General features: G+C 41.7%; 3 protein-coding genes across 3 annotated transcripts; 2 read left to right on the top strand and 1 right to left on the bottom strand.

Moving 5' to 3' along the window:
- The first annotated feature begins 390 nt into the window (after positions 1-390).
- ccdc152 (coiled-coil domain containing 152) lies at positions 391-5,186 on the top strand. Its single transcript, XM_066711395.1, has 9 exons — positions 391-728; positions 1,093-1,158; positions 1,860-1,965; positions 3,144-3,212; positions 3,418-3,482; positions 3,828-3,930; positions 4,085-4,212; positions 4,474-4,563; positions 4,766-5,186. The coding sequence occupies exons 2-9, from the start codon at positions 1,102-1,104 to the stop codon at positions 4,886-4,888; spliced, it is 741 nt and encodes a 246-aa protein (XP_066567492.1). The 5' UTR covers positions 391-728; positions 1,093-1,101; the 3' UTR covers positions 4,889-5,186.
- LOC136755039 (selenoprotein P) lies at positions 5,047-9,892 on the bottom strand. The gene is made up of 5 exons (XM_066711394.1): positions 9,719-9,892; positions 8,443-8,663; positions 7,628-7,840; positions 7,180-7,297; positions 5,047-7,006 (listed from the first exon to the last, which is right to left on the bottom strand). The coding sequence occupies exons 1-5, from the start codon at positions 9,770-9,772 to the stop codon at positions 6,716-6,718; spliced, it is 897 nt and encodes a 298-aa protein (XP_066567491.1). The 5' UTR covers positions 9,773-9,892; the 3' UTR covers positions 5,047-6,715.
- Positions 9,893-14,322: 4,430 nt separating this feature from the next.
- znf131 (zinc finger protein 131) lies at positions 14,323-20,214 on the top strand. The gene is made up of 7 exons (XM_066711393.1): positions 14,323-14,450; positions 15,469-15,607; positions 16,067-16,168; positions 16,592-16,736; positions 17,395-18,068; positions 18,441-18,571; positions 18,691-20,214. The coding sequence occupies exons 2-7, from the start codon at positions 15,484-15,486 to the stop codon at positions 19,216-19,218; spliced, it is 1,704 nt and encodes a 567-aa protein (XP_066567490.1). The 5' UTR covers positions 14,323-14,450; positions 15,469-15,483; the 3' UTR covers positions 19,219-20,214.
- Positions 20,215-20,981: the final 767 nt, after the last annotated feature.

Here is a 20,981-nt window from a genome sequence, read left to right as displayed (position 1 = left end):
ATCTGCTGTGAAGAATGCACCTCCTGTTGCGCGCTGTGCCCCGACACTGGCAAACATGTTCGATAACGAAATATTTCAATTAATCTTGTGTATGAGTGCAATTTCTGGTCCAGGTGGAAGACTGCCACCTATTGGTCAACCCACAACTGTCCCAGCAGAAAATGTGTTTTCTTCACAAATCTTGCCAAATGTTTACCAGGGCCAAGCCACTGACAAAATCTGGTTTCAATGTGGTATTGAGCTGCCAGACACACATTTTCAATTAAGGCATTTTATTCCACAACACAAAACCCAAGTAGAACTGCAAGCATTTTAGTATTTAGTATTTTATATTCTTGTTTTGTTATCTTATGCTTTTTATGGAGAGAAGTACGAGTGGTTGTCTCTGGTTAGTAGACGTATACATGGGCCTATGTTTACATGTCTACCATTGATTTAAAACACAGTGCAGCTAATCCGTAGGAGTGCAGTCACAAACACGCAGGGCGCATGCGCAAACGCCTGGGCTATGAACGTCATCAGGGCAGCGCACGAAACAACGCCCTCGTCCGCAGTTCTACGTGAGTCTGCGCCGCTCCACCAATGGGAGCGCAGGGATTGTGCAGATCTGCGCTGCTCCGCCAATGGGATGGAAGTGATTCTGCAGATCTGTGCAGAACGAACGCGACCCGTCTGTCACTCTTACAGCTCGGTTTACTTCGGAGGTAATCGTCGTCGGCACAAATCAGGTAAACTTGTGTTTGCAAAGACCTTTGTCAAAATGAAATAAAAATAAAAATAAGTCTATATGTTATAAGAAACGTCTGCTAAGAAATGCATAATAATAATAATAATAATAATAATAATAATAATAATAATAATAATAAACCACAAGTTAACCTTTCCTAAAAATAAACCTGAAATGATAATGTACTCAATTACTTTTTTTCTGGTGGTGAGGAATAGTCATTTAAGTGATGAAAACCCGCTCCCAGTAAGACATTCAAAACACATTTCAATAAGTAATGTATCCTATTCCGTCCATCAACACTGGTTTTGTGGTTTCATATTGTTTCATTAAGTTGCTGTTTTTTCCTTTGAATGTCCCGTCAGTGTTAAAAGATGAAGACAGCTGTGGACCTGGACAGACTGGTCCAGGACTTCTCTCTGCTGGAGCAGGTCAGCACAGCACTTTAATAATGTTACTAATCACTGAAATAATTAACATCAAGCGTCCCTTTACTGTAATCCCATCAAGACCAAATGAGGGATCCTTGTTCCTTGATAGAAAAGCACAGTTATGGATACAATAAACACCTATGTATAACTATACTTACCTGCACTCAAAATAATAATAGCCTACTTGTTTGTTCTTAAATTAATTAATACAATTACTCAAAACTAGTAAAACCTGCACATTCTATGAGTAATTCTTAGTAATGTACAATATTTGGTAGCAATTGCTAGTAATTTGTGAGTAAATGTATTACTTATGCTCAGTAAACAAAAATACTTGATATTGTTTAATACAATTAGTGAAGTTACAACAACAATGCACTCCACACGTCATTAATTATTAGCTGATAAGAAATTCAAGTCATCCAGATACTTGGTTTAAGCAATCTTGACAGAACAACCAATCCCAGTACATTTGTAGTAATGAAAAGTACATTATAGTAATTTGTAGTAATATGCAAGTAAATGTTTTAGTTGTCGTAAGAAACAAAATAAACAAAATATTTTATTTTTGTTAGTGCGTTATCTTTTTTGCTGTGTGTCTGGAATCAAGTTCCAAATCAACATTAGGATTTTTTTGTTGTTATTATAGTTTTGTTTTAATTTGTTTCCATTGAAATAATGTAAGTCACGTATTTCTGCAGAAAATAACTGAACTCCAGGGGAGGAACAGTATCTCGGACATCAAGTTAGATGAAAACACCCGACTGCTGAAATTATGGCAGTCTAAAGAAAATTGTATGAAGGAAGGTAGGTGAGGATAATCTAATCGAGCAGGTGTGGGGTTTCTGTTTTCCTTCTGAAAGAAATGCCTGTCCTGCTATTAGTATTAGTAAAGCAAAAACAAGCATAATCACCAGGATCATATTTTCACACCTCGTGGAAAACAAGAAAGCTATTGCTCGGCAGTGGGATGCATTGTGGGTATTTAAGAGAGGCTCTCATGTTGTCAGTTCAGGATATGTTGTGTATTTTACTGATTGTTGAGTAAACTTAAATACAGAGATGTATACACTAAAAACTAATATTCCACATATAGTTTTTCTGCTCCATCAGTTTGTATAATAGCCTGCAGCTCATAAAGCCTGCAGTGGATGTGACTTGTGAAACAGGGAGTCATGTTTACTTCCCATAACTCTTTTTAGGACTGTGGACTGTAACAGAATCAGATAGATAATGTGCCAATTAAAGACAATCATGGCTATCAGTTTTACTGCACAAGCACTGAGACTACAAATGTACTACAGTCCATGCAAATTTTTGTTTATGTTTTTACATAAGCTAACTTATCATTTGAATAAACCTAAATGTAATGGTACAGTGATTGTAAATTACATTAAATCACGATCACAAATCCCTGTATTCGTAAATTGCTAATATTATTCATATAATGGCTTGCTGCTATAATGTATGTAATAAACAGACAATGTAAGAAAAAAAACCCACTGGAGGCTCATTTCTCTGAATTATGCGCACTGATTACTTTTGTAACTAATGTAAGGAAATGTGGAGAACAATAGAGGGTGTTTACTCCCGCTGAGCTTGTGTGTGAAATGTACTCCCTTAGGGCATTGCTCTTCATTCTTATGACAAATAAAACCTACACCAGAAAACGTGGAAAGCTGTGATAGTTCAACACCCATGCCAAGCAAGCAGGGAAGATCATATTTTCATGTTTTAGTTCCTTACTTTTTAGTCTAAAAATAATACACTTTTTTGTGTATGTGTTGCATGAGCTTGAAGGCACGTTCGATTTGTCCTTTTTTAAATGGCATGCAGGTCATAAAATATGCTTCCACCTCCCTCTGGTGGTAGTATAGCAACATTTCAAAGTTTAAAAAGTGGACGTGTGTTCTGAAAAGGTATTTATGTTTTGATCAAACTGCTCTGTAGACACTAGTTTTATGCTTTCTCTCATTTAATTTCAGAAAGTGCTGCTTTGCAAAGCACAATTAAAGGACTGCAGGATACAATACAGCAACAGTGCGACCTGCGCGGTGAGAAACACAGTATTCATTTGTGAATTGTGTTGTTGTTTAATACTGATTCATAGATGGAAACACATTTAAAAGTTTAAAACCCCGAAAGGCGAGTTCTTCATGTCGCATTCTTATATTTTCTCTTATTTTCTACACTTAAAGATGCCTTAAAGACTGTGGTAGATGTGACTGAATGATTTCTAATAACCATATTCACTTGCAGATGAAAATCAGAGATTAAAAAAGGCCATCCATGTTTTTGAAGATAAAAAGAAAGCCAATGACAAGGTGAGGAACAACCAATAAAGTGGCATAGATGTCACATATGAACTGGTCGTGCCATAATGGGACGGTGTGCGATTGTTGGCCAGGGAGTTAGGCTTTGTGTGTACTGTATTTTACGTCTGTTATTGATTAAAATGTCAAACTCAATCTCTTTCTGTGGAAGGGAAATGTGTACTTGCTTCTAGCCTTCTATGGATGTGCTGCTTACTGATCTTTTGTCTTCTGCCTTCCTACAAAAAGGGTTTATGCAGGCCATAGTGGCTATAAGAACTGAACAATGTTCTCTGAAGACAATGTTAATCAAGTATATTTAAATTAACACAACATAAGTCACTTAAATGTAAATAGGAGCAGAGCAGTCGTGTGGAGAGGCTCCTGATGGATGTGCAGAGTCTAAAGCAGGAGCACCAGGCTGAGCTGTGTGAGCTCCAGCAGGACGCCAAGAGGAGACGTACGTTCAGGCACCGCGTGACAGCGGCGCTCACCTGAGTCTGGACTTTCTGATTTTGTTCTTCCTGGTGTTGTGTATTCATATTCATTCATACTGTTTAAGTAAACTGGTGGGGTATAATATAATCCGATTTGTCATGCTTGCCTTTCAATAGTGGAAATGAAAGAGGCAGAGCTGAAGGAGTTCATTGTGAGACAAGAGTCAGAGATTCAGGAAATGAAAAAGAAGCTGAGGGATCAAGACAGGGAGAAACAGGGTGAAATCATCAAACTTCAAATGGAGGTAAACACTACATAGTATAGGTATGTGTGCACCGTCAGCACATAACTCCTAGGATTCCAAGTTCCAGCACCTAGACTCGTGCTTTCATTGTAATGCTGCACAGTGTAGTACTGTTGATGATGTTCAGGAAGCACTGTTAAGAATTAAGGATACTATGAAACACCGCTTGTATAATATTTTCAAGTGTGTATATTTATGTGGAGCAAAACTTCTGCAAATCTCTCCCGTCATCCTGTGCAATTCTCTTGCTTTCTAAACCAGTTCAGTGCGAAGCTGGCGCGAATGCAGAGCACGTCAGTGAAAGCACACCAGCAGGACCCATCCATCCTCCCACAGAACATATTTAAAAGGGTGAGTTCAGTTTACAGCCCATCATCTCTGTGACTCTGGAAGACACAGGTGTTTCCCTTGAATTGGAAAGGCGAGGCGGTTTTTAAGAAACTAATGTCCACGAATTATACTTAATGAAAGATGCCATTCAGAATGCACTTATTCACACGTTCTGTACGCTAAAGTGACAGGGCATCTTGTTTTTCGTTCTTCGATTTTGCAGAAGCTGCAGTTTATGCAGGAGGAGAAAAACAGGGAAATTGAAGTTTTGCGTTGCACTATCAAAGAACTGGAGCAGAAGTGTGGCTCCTCCCACGACTCGCGTCTGAAACGCAGGAAGTTCTGACAGACAGGACTGGCGCTCGGCCTTCAAGGTGCTTCTCCGTGTTTGAAGAATGCACCACTACTGTTAGCATTTCCGTGGCAGCCTCAGCTTAGTGTTGTGTTTCTACGATCAGTTCAGTGGCATTATGTTGGGGGGAATATTTGGCACACACACAAAAGTAAGTACAAGTGGTATGTTTATTAAGAAGATTTATTCAAACATTCTCAGCATGTCATTCTGGTTCCATTTTGTGCTTTAACTGCTCAGCGTTCATAAGTCATTGTCCGTACAGGTCATCAGGTTCTCTGGGGTTCATTTTCCCAGAAACTTTCATTAAGTAAGGAGCATGCTTTGAAACACCCTCTATTCTTATCCTTCGAATACTGGTTCTTTCTTTTCTGCCTCTGCTTTTTGGTAACATTTTCATTGTATTGTATTGTATTACATTCTTCTTGTATATATTGGAAAACAATAAACAACAATCTTTGGTTTCATTAAATCACAACTTGTTTATATCTTAGATAGAAGAATAGGCATAATTGTAAGCAAACCAAAACAAAAGTGTTAAACTTGTTAATGTATTTTTATATATTGCTGAAAAAACTACTTTTGCTAGATTTAAACACAATAAATGATACAAGGCTGTTTTCCCTTAATTGTTCTTTACTCAACGTTACGCTATAGTGTAAAATGTGATCCTCATTTTCTAAAGCCGAATATCCCAAACTATGGCCTAGACCAAATCACATCTCTTCCCTGCCTGCGAATAGCAATTTATAAACTTGTACCAGATCAGTTTCATTAATTGTCAGAAGCCACTTTCTACTACCCACAAATAAAAACACAACAGGGTACGAGGTTTGTAATTTGTGATTCTCGGGTCAGTTAAAGATTTGTTTTTTAAATGTAAAAAAAGGTGGTGACTATTACTACGAAACAGTGCTATTTACACAGTGGTATTGTTTACTTAAGTAGGACAAAATGCAAATCGCTTTAAGACTAGGAGCTTTTTTTTCTTTTTTTTAATCAGGTAATTTATCCATTTATCCTGTGCACCTTTTCTTCACTAAATGTCTTAATAGAATTTAAATTGGTCTGATATCTTGTAACGGTTCTCTACAGATGTTGCGCGTGTAGATTTGATTGGCTGCTATGTCCCTTGCGATCTTTCTCCGCTCTGTTTGCAAGGCATCAAACAGGCGCCACTAGTTCTTAGTTTATGCACCTGTTCTCATTAAGGCAAACAAGAGTACTAAGGAGAAAAAAAGCATGTACATTCCCAAGCCGCATGTTGGAAGTAGTCCATTTAATACTAGATGGTAACTCTCAAAGATCCTGAGCCCTGTGGCATATAACAGGCATGAAGGTGTTCTCTAACATCTGCCATATGGTGAAGTCATCTCAATAAAGAGGATTAAGGTGGTAGGAAAGCGGCAGGAATACACACAGCTGTGTCCCTTCACAGAACTGCCTTCATTCGCGGGACAGTGTTCCCGGGGCAGCGCAGCAATACGGAGGTACTGCTTACTGCCCCTGTCACTGTCAGGTGTCTATGCCCTGGGGTCAGGTTCAGGACTGTTTGGGCTGACTGGCAGCAGGGGGCTGAGCTCAGGCGCTCAAGGACAAGCGTCACTGTCAGGTTTCCCTGACCAGATTCTCGCCCTCCAAACCCTGTCACTGTCAGGAAGCTGGCAGCTTCCCCTCGCAGTGTCAGAGGCCCGCATTGTGTCAGCCCTCGCTACGGAAAAGTTGACGACAGTGTCAACATCAGCTGGACGAAGCTAGACCAGAAGGGTCCAGCTTCCCTTCTCAGCTGAACAGTTGTTTACACTTGATTGCGCCTTTCTTTCAAGGCCTCCCTATAGGAAAAGGGAAGTCCACGACCTCCTGCTGGCTCAGGATGGTCTGGGAGCGTCTTTGTGTATGGTCATTGCTTAACTGCTGGTCTGAGTCACCGTGGTGGCCGTGATGTCTGCCCTCTCCGTGGTGGTGATGGTGGCCATGACCATGTCCTGGGTGTATGTTGTGCCCTTCCACTGTCTCTTCGGGCTGCTGCCCCTCAGCCGGCCCTTCAGGCTTACCTTCTGGTTTCTCTCCTGCCGTCACAGTGCTGTTGCACACTGAGAGGTTCAGCGAATTCTAGGGAAGGTTTCAAAACACACCCTTTGGTTTCAATGGGGATTGCTACAGTCTTGAGGCAGCTACATTATGAAATAGTGATTATACTTCAGGGGTTTAACCTTCAAATACAAATATTGAAACATTTCACAGTGAAACTGAAGCCCAGGGTTTCAGCATGCAGTGTAAATTACCTCATGAGAGCACTGTCCACAGTCCCCCTTGCAGTAGGCATCTCGGATGGCCTCCTCCACATAGGGAAAGCTCAGCACTGAATATGGTAGACCCAGATGGGCGGTCAGACGGCCACACCTGTTAATTATACATAAAAAGCTTGTTTAAGACTTTTCTTGCACCTGATACAAAGTCTCTACTGAGCAATGACCTGTACAGTGGACACAGAAATTTCATATCAAAGCCTCAGTCATGTGGCTTTTTCCACACACAAGTATATATATATATATATATATATATATATATATATATATACAGTATATTAAAAAAACACCACTAGAGCCATTAAGGAATGTTTTGCTGACCATGCAGGCCTTAATTCGAGCTCTGCACTGAAGTCCTCCGCGGATCAAGTACATTTCTCAGTGAAGAGCGTTGGTCTCTTTGTGACAACAAGGATAAAATCACCTGTCGTATATGAGGAAGTCGTCTTTTTCACCAGACAGGAGTCTCCACACGTCTTCCTGGAGTGGGTACTGGTCATACACGATGATGTTCTTAGACGCCTTCATCCTGAGGAGGCGAAACAGGCGGCGAGAGTCTTCCCCCTGGTTGTTAACCACCATGTAGGAGATGTTCACCAGACCCTGTCCCTCCAGCTTCATGCGCAGGTCATCCATTCTGTTAAAGAGTTACACAGCTGGTCAACTCAAGTCCGCACAAGCCCAGCGGTCAACGGCATTCGTATTGCTTAGTTTGGTTACATATTAACATTTGTTTTCTTAATAAAAAAATTGTAATGTGACTGCCACGACATTGAGGACTGTGAAATCAGGCTTCACAAAAGAGTTCTACTACTTTTAAATATAAAAAAAATACTCTCACTTAATTTATAAATGGCTAGGTGTTCAATTATTACTTAGATTTGTTTTATATTTCTCCTCTTTATTAGTTAGATGAGCAGTCTTCATATAGGGATAATCAGTATACCCATAGTATGTTATTCTATGATAAATAAAGTTAACAAAAATTAGTTTATATGTTTATTTTTCAGATTTTTTTAAATGTCACCATTAAGTCATCTAACAATAATTTCAAAAGACGTTGATAAGTTTAAAAAGTAGATGTGTGGAGCAAACAGTAACACATATCTGCAGTATTTATAAATCGGCTGTATGTATGCATGTGTGTGTGTGGGGGGGGGGGCAGGCTGCATGTGTTCTTTGTTCATCTACACGTGACATTGCATTCGTATCGGCTCATGTCAAAGGAAAGGGCTGTACCTGGAGGCCTGCACCAAGCAGAAGTGTCAGCTAGCCTGGAGCAACGCCACCACGGTCACCTGGCCCACTGAGTCGCTCATGGGCGACTGACTGCCAATCGTCCAAGGCGGGGCCTCTTTACAGCGGCTGCCCCCGGCCTCGCGCTCAGCCCTGCCCACGGGCAGCAGGGCAAGCGCGAGGACCAGGCCGAGCCCCGTCCACATGGCTCTGGTCAAAGTCAGCTTCACAGGAGGGAAAGAACAGAGATTCACATTAGAGCTAAAGCAACAAACACAAGCATAGTTCAAAATACATTTCTTATCACTGTGAGAGCTGACATTTAGATCTGCGGGCCGGAGGACACTTTTATAGGCACATTGCAGTAAGCAGGTTCATTTCCTGATCCTGTCTCCTTCCCTTCACCGTCCCTCCCCTGCTTGTTTGTACATTCTTATCTTGACTAGAAATGTAGGTGGTCTGTTCCCTTTGCTTCAACATGCTACAGAGGCTGGGATTTACTCTTTGTATCTATTGTCTGAAACCATTAGTATTTCCTTTCAAGGTGCAGATGATGAGGTTATTTAAAAAAAAATACTGGATTTCTTTTTTGCTTGTTATCTATATTGCTCAGATTGCTGCTACTAAATAGTCAGTATGTTTAATTAATACTTGTTATTGCAAATGATAAGAATGTTGTTAAGTATATGTGCTCTTCACTTTTGATTATTATATACATATATATGTGTTTATATAGAAAGTTAGGTTTTCTCTGCATTTTAATTATCCTAAAAAAAAGGAAATGTATATATTATATTTCTAGGAATTAACGCAACCATATGGACTAAGATAAACAATCTGAAAGATAAGAGGTAAGTTATTCCATGTTATGAATTTAGATTGCATTCTTGTTTTCAAGAATTCACCCTTAAAAGGAACTGTTCAACTGGGTGTTTTTTGCATATGCAGCAATTTTCCACAAGTGCATAATTCATTATGCTTTGCATTGCACTGTATTATGTAAACTGGAATTTGTAATATGTTTTATGCCTTGAACTGCACTTTATTTTTGCACTTTGTATTTGTGCTTATATTTTGTAAGTCGCCCTGGATAAGGGCGTCTGCTATGAAATAAAATAATAATGCATAATATATTATATAATATATAAGTAAAACAAGAGTAAAATTAAACATTTATTTTATGTGCATAATGGTACATTCATTATCCATTTAATTGTTTAATATTTTGCTAAACTATTGCAGTAAAAACAGTGAAGGAAAGTGTATAAATTCGACTTACTTTCTGCAAAAACCCTTCGTTCAGTCCAGTCCAATCTTCTTCTGCAGTAAACATTTCCTCCTGCAGCTCCTCTCTATTTATACTCCAGTTGTTTTTCAAGTTTTGATTTGGGGCAAAGGTCGCTCTCAGCTCTGTGCACTTTGGAAGACATGCTGAAGCTGTTCTGTTCTTGTGCAGACACCCCCGTCAGCCTTTACAGATATTAACCAAAAATGCACAATTGACAAAATTCATAGGTCACGTTCTATATATTTTTTTTCTCATGTGACAAAGGAGAAGGAAGTTGGGGGAGAGGGGGAAGTCACACTAGCATAGTACGCCTAACTAGAGACTAATCAAAAACATGCACATTTTTGTGGGGCTGATACGTTCTCTGCAGATGTCATTTTTTTCCTAATATCTTTGAGGCTGACAGCCCAATTTTAAACAGTCAAGCTGAAAACAATGATATATACTTTCTTAAAAGACACCCTCTTTTACTGTACACCTTGTGCATGTGTTAAATTAATACGTGCATGGGTTGACTGGTTGTGAAATAAAGGCTGCCTTCATAAGTATCTACAAATACAACAAGTAATTACATGACCTGTACTTAACATGAACTTTACTACTTTTCATACTTCATAGACATGTAATGGCATGCTGTTAGCACAAAGGTTGTATCTCTAGTCACGGGTTCTGATAAACCTATGAATCTGTAGCTTACTTACCTGTCGTTATGTCACTGACTATTAGGGTTAGTGTGTGTCTGTCAAAATCACAATTAAAAGTGGCACCAATTAAAATTTGTTGTAACATTCCTACTTTGTTTTTGTTTCAAGATTACCAGAGAGACGCATAACAAAAAAAGCACTTTGAAAAATGATCTGCCACATATATCAACTGATACTAGCTGAGTCAATATTTAACTTGAACCCAACTACCTGCCAGGGAGGGAGAGAGGGGGGAAAAAGTACCTTAACGAAATCTCTCAAGCAGCAAAAAAGTTGTGTCAATCAGTCATGAAAAATAAATGAATGTGTCGGCCTTATGTTATGTCCAGTTTATATGTACAGTTATTGTGCAATGTGCATCAGTGTGGGAGATCAGCATCAGGTTATTTACATGACTGAGTAACTGCAAGTTTTATAAATAAATCAACACATACAATTAGCATCTAGATACAGTGGCTTTCAAAAGTAGTCACCCTCCTTGGACTTTTCCACATTGCACAACATGAAATCAATCAATCAAATGTCAAAGTGCAAAAAACAAATTTGCACAGAGGTGGAGGTATTTTCTGTTTTGTATTTGTAATTAATTTACAACAATTTGCAGATTTTATTTTTCGCTTTGACATTATGGACATTTTCTGTGTTGATCAGTGGCAAACATTCCTGATTGAATCCATTCTGACTTCATGTTGTAACACAATGCAGTGTGGAAAAGTCCAAGGGGGGGAATACTTTTGAGAGCCACTGTATATAGACAAGGATGCTTGCATTGGACTGCACCCATTTTTAAATTTGTGAAAACATGAATATACTAACATAAATTACCATATAACCCCACCCTGCCAAGTATCTGCTGACTCCTTGAAAGTCGGAGACTGGAGTGGAATGTCCCTTTGCCAACATCCAATACTTTATATGATTTGGCACCTTCTTATCTGTCTGACTGACTTCCAAGGTGAACGCATATGACTTACTTTGCGTATAGAAACACAGGGCGTATTCTCCTCTTGCCGTGGTTTAAAACAGAATTAAAACACATTTATAGATAGTATAAAAGAGGTTATTGCACTGAATTTTGCATTCATAATACCACTGACACTTCAAGTCATTTCAAGGTAAGGTTTACTGTGGGGGGCCAAACGGGCCAGAATACATTGGTTTGTGTGTACTTGTGCATACTATATTGGTCGAGTACAGTCATGGAATTATATCGATTGCTGAGCACTTCTGCAGTTATGTTATATAGACCGGGTTAAAATGTAAGACCGAATGCAAAACACAAAATCATGAAAGGTTAACATCTATGGTCAGTTAGTTCTGTATATGAGCACAGATCACACAGAATTCTGCCTGCGGTTTCTAAATGCAGGAAGCTGATCTAGAAATGTTTAACGAAGAACTTTGATTACTGTGGATTCTACAGCCCCAGCAGAGCATTTGATAAGGGTGCTGTAACAGTGCTGGTTTGAGAGAATACTGAACACATTTTCCGTTCAAAGTATTTTTTATCAGTAGACAAACTCAAATGAGTTAGTAAAGGAATCTCTACTTAATGTAGTGGTACACACCAAAGACCAGCTTAGCATAAGATCCCAATGTAGAGTCTTCTCTTCCTGAACAAACACATTCCTATGCGATCCTCAAGAGTTGGCTACTGAAATGAATATGCAAACTATACAATCCTGTCAGATAAATACAGTTTTTATTGTATTTTACATTTCCTTATAATAAAAACATTTAGTTTCAATATTCAAAAACAAAATCAAATACATAACAAAACCTATCAGATAAATAGGCAGAACAACATTGCAGTTCAGGCCAAACACAGTTGCTAATGGTCTATCAATCATATTTAACTATTTTAAATTCAGCTCCTCTGTTATGGTATCTCTGTGGAGAGAGTGTCTTCTCTCACACCCTTGTGATGACTTACTTACAATATGAAGATGCAGCACAGCAGATGCCTGTACAGAAGCACGAGGCTTTCTAAGAATCTGACCTATTATTAGTATCAACTACCTGTTGTTGATGCTGCTCTAATTAATCACAACAGACTGACAGCCTACACTGGGTCGTGGATGAGATATCTATCTAAGAAGACATAGATAAATACAAGAAAAACATGCACTTAAAAACTTTGATAGTGTGCAAAGTATATTAGTTGTTGGTTGGTTCATAAACAAACTAGAAGCATCCATTGTTAATGGTACACTAATGTTGATGTGTTCTGGCTTCTTTCCTTTAGTTTTACATGTTTTTTCACCTGTTTTCTCAAAGTAAAAAAAGTGACGATTTCTGTAAATATTTATTCAGACTGATTCTTAACCTAAAGTAACCTCAGTACTCTAAGACTGATGCAAATGTTTAAAAACTGAGACATCAACAACATCCTTAATATCAGATACATGTAACTGAGAGCAGTTGAAACAAATCCTGTTGGGTTTTGGATTTAATCCCATAGCCTCCTGCTTGTAAATTAAGACAATCTATGCTTCTGTGAAAAGGGCAAATTTCCAGTACTGGGTTTGTAGAAAGTGGTTTTCTATTAAATAAAACATGTCATAGGCTTCTTGTGCCAGCAGGTGGCTCCATTGCAATGTAGGACACAAAAGTTACAAAGATAAGACCAACTGTGATCAGATGAATTGTGTTGGAATTACTTATTCATTTGGTTATGCCGTCAGCCAGGGTGACTCAAAATCCAAAAAGAATAAAACATTATACAGCAAAAAGTGAGTAGTAATGAGTTGATAGCACAGCTGAGCATTAATCAGAAGGTACTTGTAATCTGATATTTGGGGGTGGGGGGTTGTGTGGTTTAGCACTATTGGTGGTAATCATCATCATCTGAGGAGGTGAGTTTCCAAGTTGTTCAGAGATGTAATAGGGGCAAGAGAGCAGAATTAATGAGCCTAGGAGGTGGGAGAGTGAAAGAGAGATGTGGTCATGCAGCAGGAAGATGAACAGAGAGGATGAGAGACCAAATGAAGTCACAAGGGAGGCTAGAGACAGGAGGGGTCAGGGTGATGGAGACAGCAGCAGACATTATGAAGACATTACATTAGTGCTGAACTTGATTATCTGCAGAAAGAGGAAGGCAGGAGGGACCACAGAAGAGGAGATGCCAAGGAGAAGTGAGAGACAGACATCAGACAAGCCGCAGTTTTCAATGAATCAGAGTGGGTGGGTTGCCGGCACAGGGAAGCCACAAGGGCATTGCCCTATTCCACTGTAGGAATAACTCGGGGCTGAGCAGAGCAGCACACACTGTGGATCCCGAAGGTGATTTTTTTCAGAAATAATCATTACAGGCCAGTCTCGGAGCACAGATGCAATGAGAAGAGAGAGAGTTTTTGGCAGGACGGAGGACGAGTGGGCGACGGACTCACAAGGAACAGGTGGTGAGAACAGAGAAGGGGGGACAAGACACGTGTTAGCAGCAGTGTTGCATCATTCACTCATTATTGCCCTGGAATAATAACTAAAGTACTAAATACACTTCAGTTGCATTAATTTGACAAAGTTCAACAGCGGAAATGCGACGATATTAACAATAACAATAATAACAATAATAATAATAATAAATGTATTGACACTGTATTCTTAGATAAACATTTTGCAAGATGAACACATAAGCAAGAAAGATGCATGCATATATTGACTGCACTTACAATCAGGTCCTGTTCAATCCCTTGCCCTCTTTCATACGTGTATTAAATTAGAATTACAGTTTCCCATGCAGTAAGCGCTTGCTGGGATGCTCTGGCTGATGTGCAGGCACTTTGCTGCGCTGGGGCTCCGTGCGGATGCGGGTCCTGCACAAGGGTGGGATGCGGTTGCCCAGCAACGCTACCAATCAGCACCCGCGCAGGCCGGCGGCGCAGGGGCTGCTGGGAATCCGAGGCCCGGCGGAGAAGCGACCGCCCTTTTTGGTAGATCGGGAGAGGAGCCGCGGAGGACGAGCTGGGGAAGGCTCGGCGCCGAAATCAACTGCTCGGAGCAGCGCAACCTGACAAGAGGTGGGTTTAGCGGTCGGCCAGGTGCGGTATCGCAGACGGGAGCGCCGTATTTCGCATTCTGCCCCTTAAAAAGGAGATTTTTAATGCGCGATTTGATGACGTAACGCAGGTGGTCAAACAACAAATGGCGAGAACTCAGACAGGCCTATAATGAAACCGTCCCGTTATATTATCGCTGATTACCTCCGCCGCCGCACAGGACGCATTGTGATTTTATACGCGCTTAGGTCGGCTGGTCCGCAGTAACCGCATCCCCCGTTCCGCCTTGTTTTCGCTGGTTTTGTGTCACGGTTCTGCGGGGTGAGGAGCAGGCCTTCCGCTCCGACGTCCCGCTGTAGCTCTGCACTCTTCAGCCCGCCCACCTGTACCGTGACTGGTCCGTTTGGCCCATTTGATTGAACTGTCAACGTTGTGATTGGAGAATGCGTGCACACAGGGGCGGGGCGTCATCGCGCTCCAAGTAGTTCATTGGACAAGATATTTGATCGACTGTGCCTTTTGTTCTTGCTGATTGGATCTGCCAGAATGTTGATCCCATACAGCGTGTGTTGACATTATCAGCTGCTTTCACAGACCTTGATTAGCACTAGTTTTGCATAGAATAACATTGGATATTTAAAGACGTGTACTGACCTGCTAGTCTTTTGCATTTATGCATATATTGCATTTCATAAATATATGTATGTACGTCTGTCCTGACACTTTTTGAAACAGCATTAATGTATAGTAAGTAGCAGCACAGATCATTATTTGAATAAAGACCATTTATAATTTATATTTTTACCATTTGCACCATAAGAGTTACACAATTACAGTAAGATCTAGCCCACAGAGGTCCACAAAGGACATTTATCAGAGATGCATTTATTTGAATATATTTAGCTGTTGTTTTTGGCTCTATTATTTTTCTGCATACCAATATCAGCTTTATTTTTTTGGTGGGGGGCTGCTGAGGGGAGCAGTCTCTGATGTTTCTTTTTATGGTTTGCTAATTAGTTTATTTCTGTTTTCTCCTCAGGGGAAGTGCTCAATCATGTCTGAAGAAGAGCCATTAGATTTTGGCAGTGAATTTCCAGCCCATTATAAGGTAATGCTGGACAGGCTCAATGAACAGCGGCAACTGGACCAGTTCACTGACATCACTCTGATTGTGGACGGTACGCAATGTGGATACTATGCTTATTTGAGTTCAGGACTGAGAATTGAGATGAAACTGGCATGTGTTGTGTATGGTTTGCTTAGTTTTCAGCAGGAAAAAAATGTGTAATGAAGAGATTGTATTTCAACCATCTGATAGCACTGTAGAAAGATCCTGCAGTACCACATAGGCCTGTCTAGAGGGCGCTACACAGCACTGGATAAGTTAGAGTGATCATTTGTATATATTTTTTCTCTGCTATTGTTTTTTTTTATAAAGTGTGAATAGTACAGCCAACATAGATGCTGGAACGAGTCCTCAAAAGTGAGGAAATTATGTGCTGGTGCTGGTGGTGGTGTGTGTGAGCCAAACAGGTTTGTCTTGGGCGTATCTGTCTTAAATACCAGATTGCTTGTGGGAACCCTTACAGAGATAGACAATCTGTGTTTAGTCTCAGCTGAGTTCTCTTTCCCTGCAGGTCATCAGTTCAGAGCCCACAAAGCGGTGCTCGCTGCTTGCAGTCAGTTTTTCTACAAATTCTTCCAGGATTTCAAGATGGAGCCGTTAGTGGAGATTGAAGGTGAGGTTTTGATCCCTCTTCCTACCTAAGAAGCTTGGTCAGCGGATTTTGGGAAGGTGCTGAGACAGAAGGTCTTTCTGGTCTCCCAAGGCTAGGGCTGGCTGTGGGTGTCAGTCAAATCAGTCTGTGAGGGTTTTATTTGCCTTAAAACATTTGTAAATGTATAATTGAACTCCTCACTGTTTATCAGAGGCGTCCCTTGTGTTTTTGAAAGGTTGAATGGAAAAGGCAAAACTTTTGTCTAATTTTCAAAAACAACTCAGATTTGGCTTTACATTCATGTTGGTAGCATTTGTTCATCATGCTGTTTTAAAAAATGGTTAGGAAAGGGAAAATGAATCGTCCCTGGGGAGCAGTGAGAGTGAAATGTGAAAGAGCGCTGACACTTTATGTTAAATAATTTACTTTGGTGTCCTCTTACAGGGGTTAGTAACTTGGCCTTCCGCCACTTGATCGAATTCACCTATACAGCCAAGCTGGCAGTGAACGGCCATGAGGAGGTCAATGATGTGTGGAAAGCAGCCGAGTATCTTCAAATGCAAGAAGCAATCAAAGCTCTTAACAGCAGGTATGAGCCGCTGCGCTGTCAGGATGCGGCACCACAGACAGTTATCTACCCAAGAGCTCAAAGTCCTGGAACATTTCAGTGTCTCACAGCTGATGTTTGATAGTCAGATAATTCAAAACCCGTGTCATTAAAAGGTATTTGCTAACTATGAATCAGGCTCTCATTTATTTATTTTTGTCTATTTTAAAACCATGCCAAGAACTCTTTAATGTTCATGACTTGCTGTGGGAACTGTAAGAAACCCAAAGGTCATCTAATTTCTTATAGATTCTCATAAATGCTATTAGTATATTTCCCTTAAACACCATCTTGATAGGACATTACCTTTCATTGGCATGTGATTATATGAACTTTCTCCAATGATGTGTTGTGAACCGATCACTCATAACATAGTCTACAAAAGTTTATTGCTAATAGGAAAGCTATATCCTGTTTTTGATGGATGTTTTGGGATTATGGTCAGCACAGCGTAGAGTATTTTGTCATTGTAGCTTTAGATTACTCAGTGATCAGGAGCAGTAAGGTGACTTTATAACATCTGTTTTTTTTAAATAAGCTTTCTAAATCACAGGATCTTAAAACATAGACCAAAAAACAATTTAACATTTCATAGGTGCTAACACTTTCTGTTTTGTCCCTCTCTGTCTCTACCCTGAAGAACAAATAGCAGCACTTCTTACACGCCAGCACAGAGCCCCACGGGGAAGAGCAAAGCCAAGAAGAGGAAGATCGCTGAGACCTCCAATGTCATCACAGAGACCCTGCCCTCGGTGGAGACGGAGCCGGTGGAGATCGAGGTGGAGATCGCCGGGGGCACCATCGAAGTGGCCGAGGACTGCCTGGAGGAGGTGGTTGAAGAGGCCAAAGCTGCCAAGGGCTCCTCGGATGACTCGGCTCTGGCCCTGCTGGCCGACATCACCAGCAAGTACCAGCAGGGAGGAGAGACCCTCCACATCGTGAAAAAGGAGGGCGAGTCGGCAGTGCAGGAGGACGGCGTGGCCCCCAAGGCGCTGGAGAGCATAGAGGTGGTGGAAGTGCAGATCTCCCACCTCAACAACCTGTTCCGCTGCGACAAGTGCGACCGCTCCTTCAAGCTCTTCTACCACCTGAAGCAGCACATGAAGGTGCACTCGGACAAGCCCTTCGTGTGCCCCCACTGCAACAAGACCTACACGCGCGAGAGCGCCCTGAAGCAGCACCTCAACTGCAACCACTTCGAGGTGGAGCAGTCGCGGCGCCAGCGGCCGCAGAAGAAGGTGCATGTGTGCGAGTATTGCGACAAGCAGTTCGACCACTTCGGACACTTCAAGGAGCACCTGCGGAAGCACACAGGTCAGGGCTGCCTCCCGTTCCGCGCCGGGGAGAGGATTTTTAATGCTTCGGTGCAGATCGTTTAGGTTTAAATCCAGACACTACCATCGTGGCTTAGTTTCTTATTTGATGATGTGATTTACTGGCATCTAAGGTACTGAACAGACACTGTTTTTGTGTTTTCTAGTTTGTGTCAGGAGAATATTAAGATATTGCATTTCAAAATTTCAGCCAGAAACACGCGTGTGAAAAACACGGCCTACACCCTCCTCGCATCATGTTTTGAGACCTGTTGAAGGGTGCATTGAAGACATGACAGATTTGTAGTGTTTAGTGTGAGACGTCAGTTGAAAAGAGCGGACCTCTGACGCTGTTGTGGTTGTTTCTTTCTAGGTGAGAAGCCCTTTGAGTGTCCGGACTGCCACGAGCGCTTTGCCAGGAACAGTACGCTCAAATGCCACATGGCTGCGTGTCAGAACGGCATCGGAGCAAAGAAGGGAAGAAAGAAGCTCTACGAATGCCAGGTACTTAACGCACCATCTTTCCTTACATTACGTCTCTGTCTTTTCGATCCTCGGGCGATCAGGCCTCTCCCGACCCGTCCCTCTCTCTTAACCCTCCTCTGTGTCTCACCCTGGTCCAGGTGTGCAGCAGCGTGTTTAACAGCTGGGAGCAATTCAAGGACCACCTGGTGATCCACACCGGGGAGAAACCCAACCACTGCACCCTGTGCGACATGTGGTTCACTCAACCCAACGACATGCGCGTCCACCTGCGGGACTACCACGCCATCCACGAGAAGGTGGTGACCGAGGTGGTGATCGCCGAGCCCGATTCGGCGGACGGCCTGCTGGAGGAGGTGCAGGTGGAGCACGTGACGGTGGAGCCCATGCAGGTGGATGTGGCCCACGTGGTGGAGACCATCCGGGTGGAGTCTATGGACGGGGAGGAACAGGGGAAGGAGGAGGAGGAGGAGGAGGAGGAGAAAGAGTCTGGGGAGGCGGGAGAGCATCGGGGAGGTGGACCGGATTCTGAGGCGCACTTGGAGATCAGGGTGGAACAGATCTCTGGCGGGGCGGTGGAGCACTATCTGGAGGAGGACACAGAGGTGCCTGTTGAGCAGGAGGATGTGGAAATACAGGTAGTAGAGGCAGTGGTTAGTGACAGTTAGTAAGCAGTGGAAGTATCATTTCAAACTTTGGTCCAGACATTGTGGGTGAGGAGATGAGCCCATTGACCGTTTGACCCCGCTGGATATCGAGAGGAAAGAAACTGTATCACACGAACGAAATGGGGATTTCAGAATCATTTCAACTACCTAGTGTATGCATCGGTTATTTATTGGCAAATCAGGAGTCCGTTGCCAACCACAGCTTAAACCATTCTGGAAGAAATGTGAACTTGAATTTTAACCGATTATTGACCAAATAGCGCAACCCCTTTTTCATTTTAATTCGGAGGCCACTTCACTCTGAGCTCTCCAGGATTGTCTGTGTGGTACCATTGGAATATGGCGGAAAAGTGTTTGTGCATATCCTGCCAACAGGGTACTTTAAGGATTCGTACAGATCTTGCCTTGAACTTCACTATGGAAATCCTGAACGTGCATATGCCGTGCGTTTCTCGTCGGTTACAGACAACGGATAATGTGACAAAATACGTGTGTGTGGCCAACCCGGTCTGAAGAAACGTTTTTTGGTACATTTGTTTTTTTGTACATGTTTCAATTAAAACCTACAATTGTTCTAAATCTTGTTTTGGTTTGGTCAGCTCTGTCAAGGCGTTGGCAAGGAAAAGCACGGGCACCGCTGACTGTTTTTTAAATGAGCTTATGTTCAATTCCGATCAACCGAACAATGTGGAAAACACCTTTTTTCAAGCTATGGCAGAACTATTGACTTGGCCTCTTATTTTATGCCTTCGGTCGGCAGCAGCCTTAAAGACAAAAACAGTGTACGCCCCTTCAAGATGAAGAGGGGGGGGGGCCTTGATTTCTGTTGTCAAGTTAACAAAAGTACTTTGTTTATTTAAATATTTTTTTATTTAATGGTTTGGTATACATTAGGCCACCGTTGCATCCATGATTTGTTCAATGGGTTCTTCATACATACGAAAGCAATAAAACCTATTGTAAAATGAATAAATGTTATTGATTCATTGAACGGAACGGCAGGTGAGATGTCGTCATTTTCTCACGTTGAGCAAGAGAGCGAGACCAGTAGGGTACCAGTGAAGTAAGTGTTGTCAAGCCATCGTGAACCCCTTCCACGGCTCCTGGCACTGCCACTATGAAAGCTATCTGACTGTGGGTGGATCATGCAAATCCCTAACTGGAAATAATACTCTCCAGACGGTATGGTTTACTATGTTTACCCTTTGATAAAGTCCTTGATGTGATACAGTAATCCAACAGGTTATTTTTAACTTGGTCTGTTTGTTTTAGCTTTTTTCTCCTCTCATCTGTTGTGGCTTCACTTACCAGTAGTCTGACTCAATGGTGACTCAAGGGCAGTCAGATTTTCAAAGCATAATTATATTTATTTGAGTGGCACTTGACAACAGTGACCCAGTGAGTCACCACAGCCTCCAGTCAGAACCGCTGTTCCAGTGGGCCGGCAGGGATGTGAACGATGCTCTTCCCACTCCAGGAAGGCCCAAAGGCAGTCCTGATGGGCCCCTTATCGGTGCTGCCGAATTGTAGTAATTAACTCGAGGACCCTTAGAAATTAATTAATCTGTATTCGGGTAAGAAAGTATTAATCCTCGTAAGCTCTTGGATAAGCATTTTTTGCAGGCCCGAGTTTGGAGTTTTTCTGCCTTTCCGATGCAGATATGAGTTGCCTGGTATGATTTAGGATCTGCTTTTTCTTTGGTATCTCCTGGTGTGCTTAAAGAATGTTCCGGTCACATTATGGAAGAAAATTGAGTAATCGA

This window comes from Amia ocellicauda, chromosome 8 (genome assembly GCF_036373705.1).
Source record: "Amia ocellicauda isolate fAmiCal2 chromosome 8, fAmiCal2.hap1, whole genome shotgun sequence".
In the NCBI taxonomy this organism is placed as follows: domain Eukaryota; kingdom Metazoa; phylum Chordata; class Actinopteri; order Amiiformes; family Amiidae; genus Amia; species Amia ocellicauda.
This window is presented reverse-complemented; position numbering and strand designations above follow the sequence as displayed.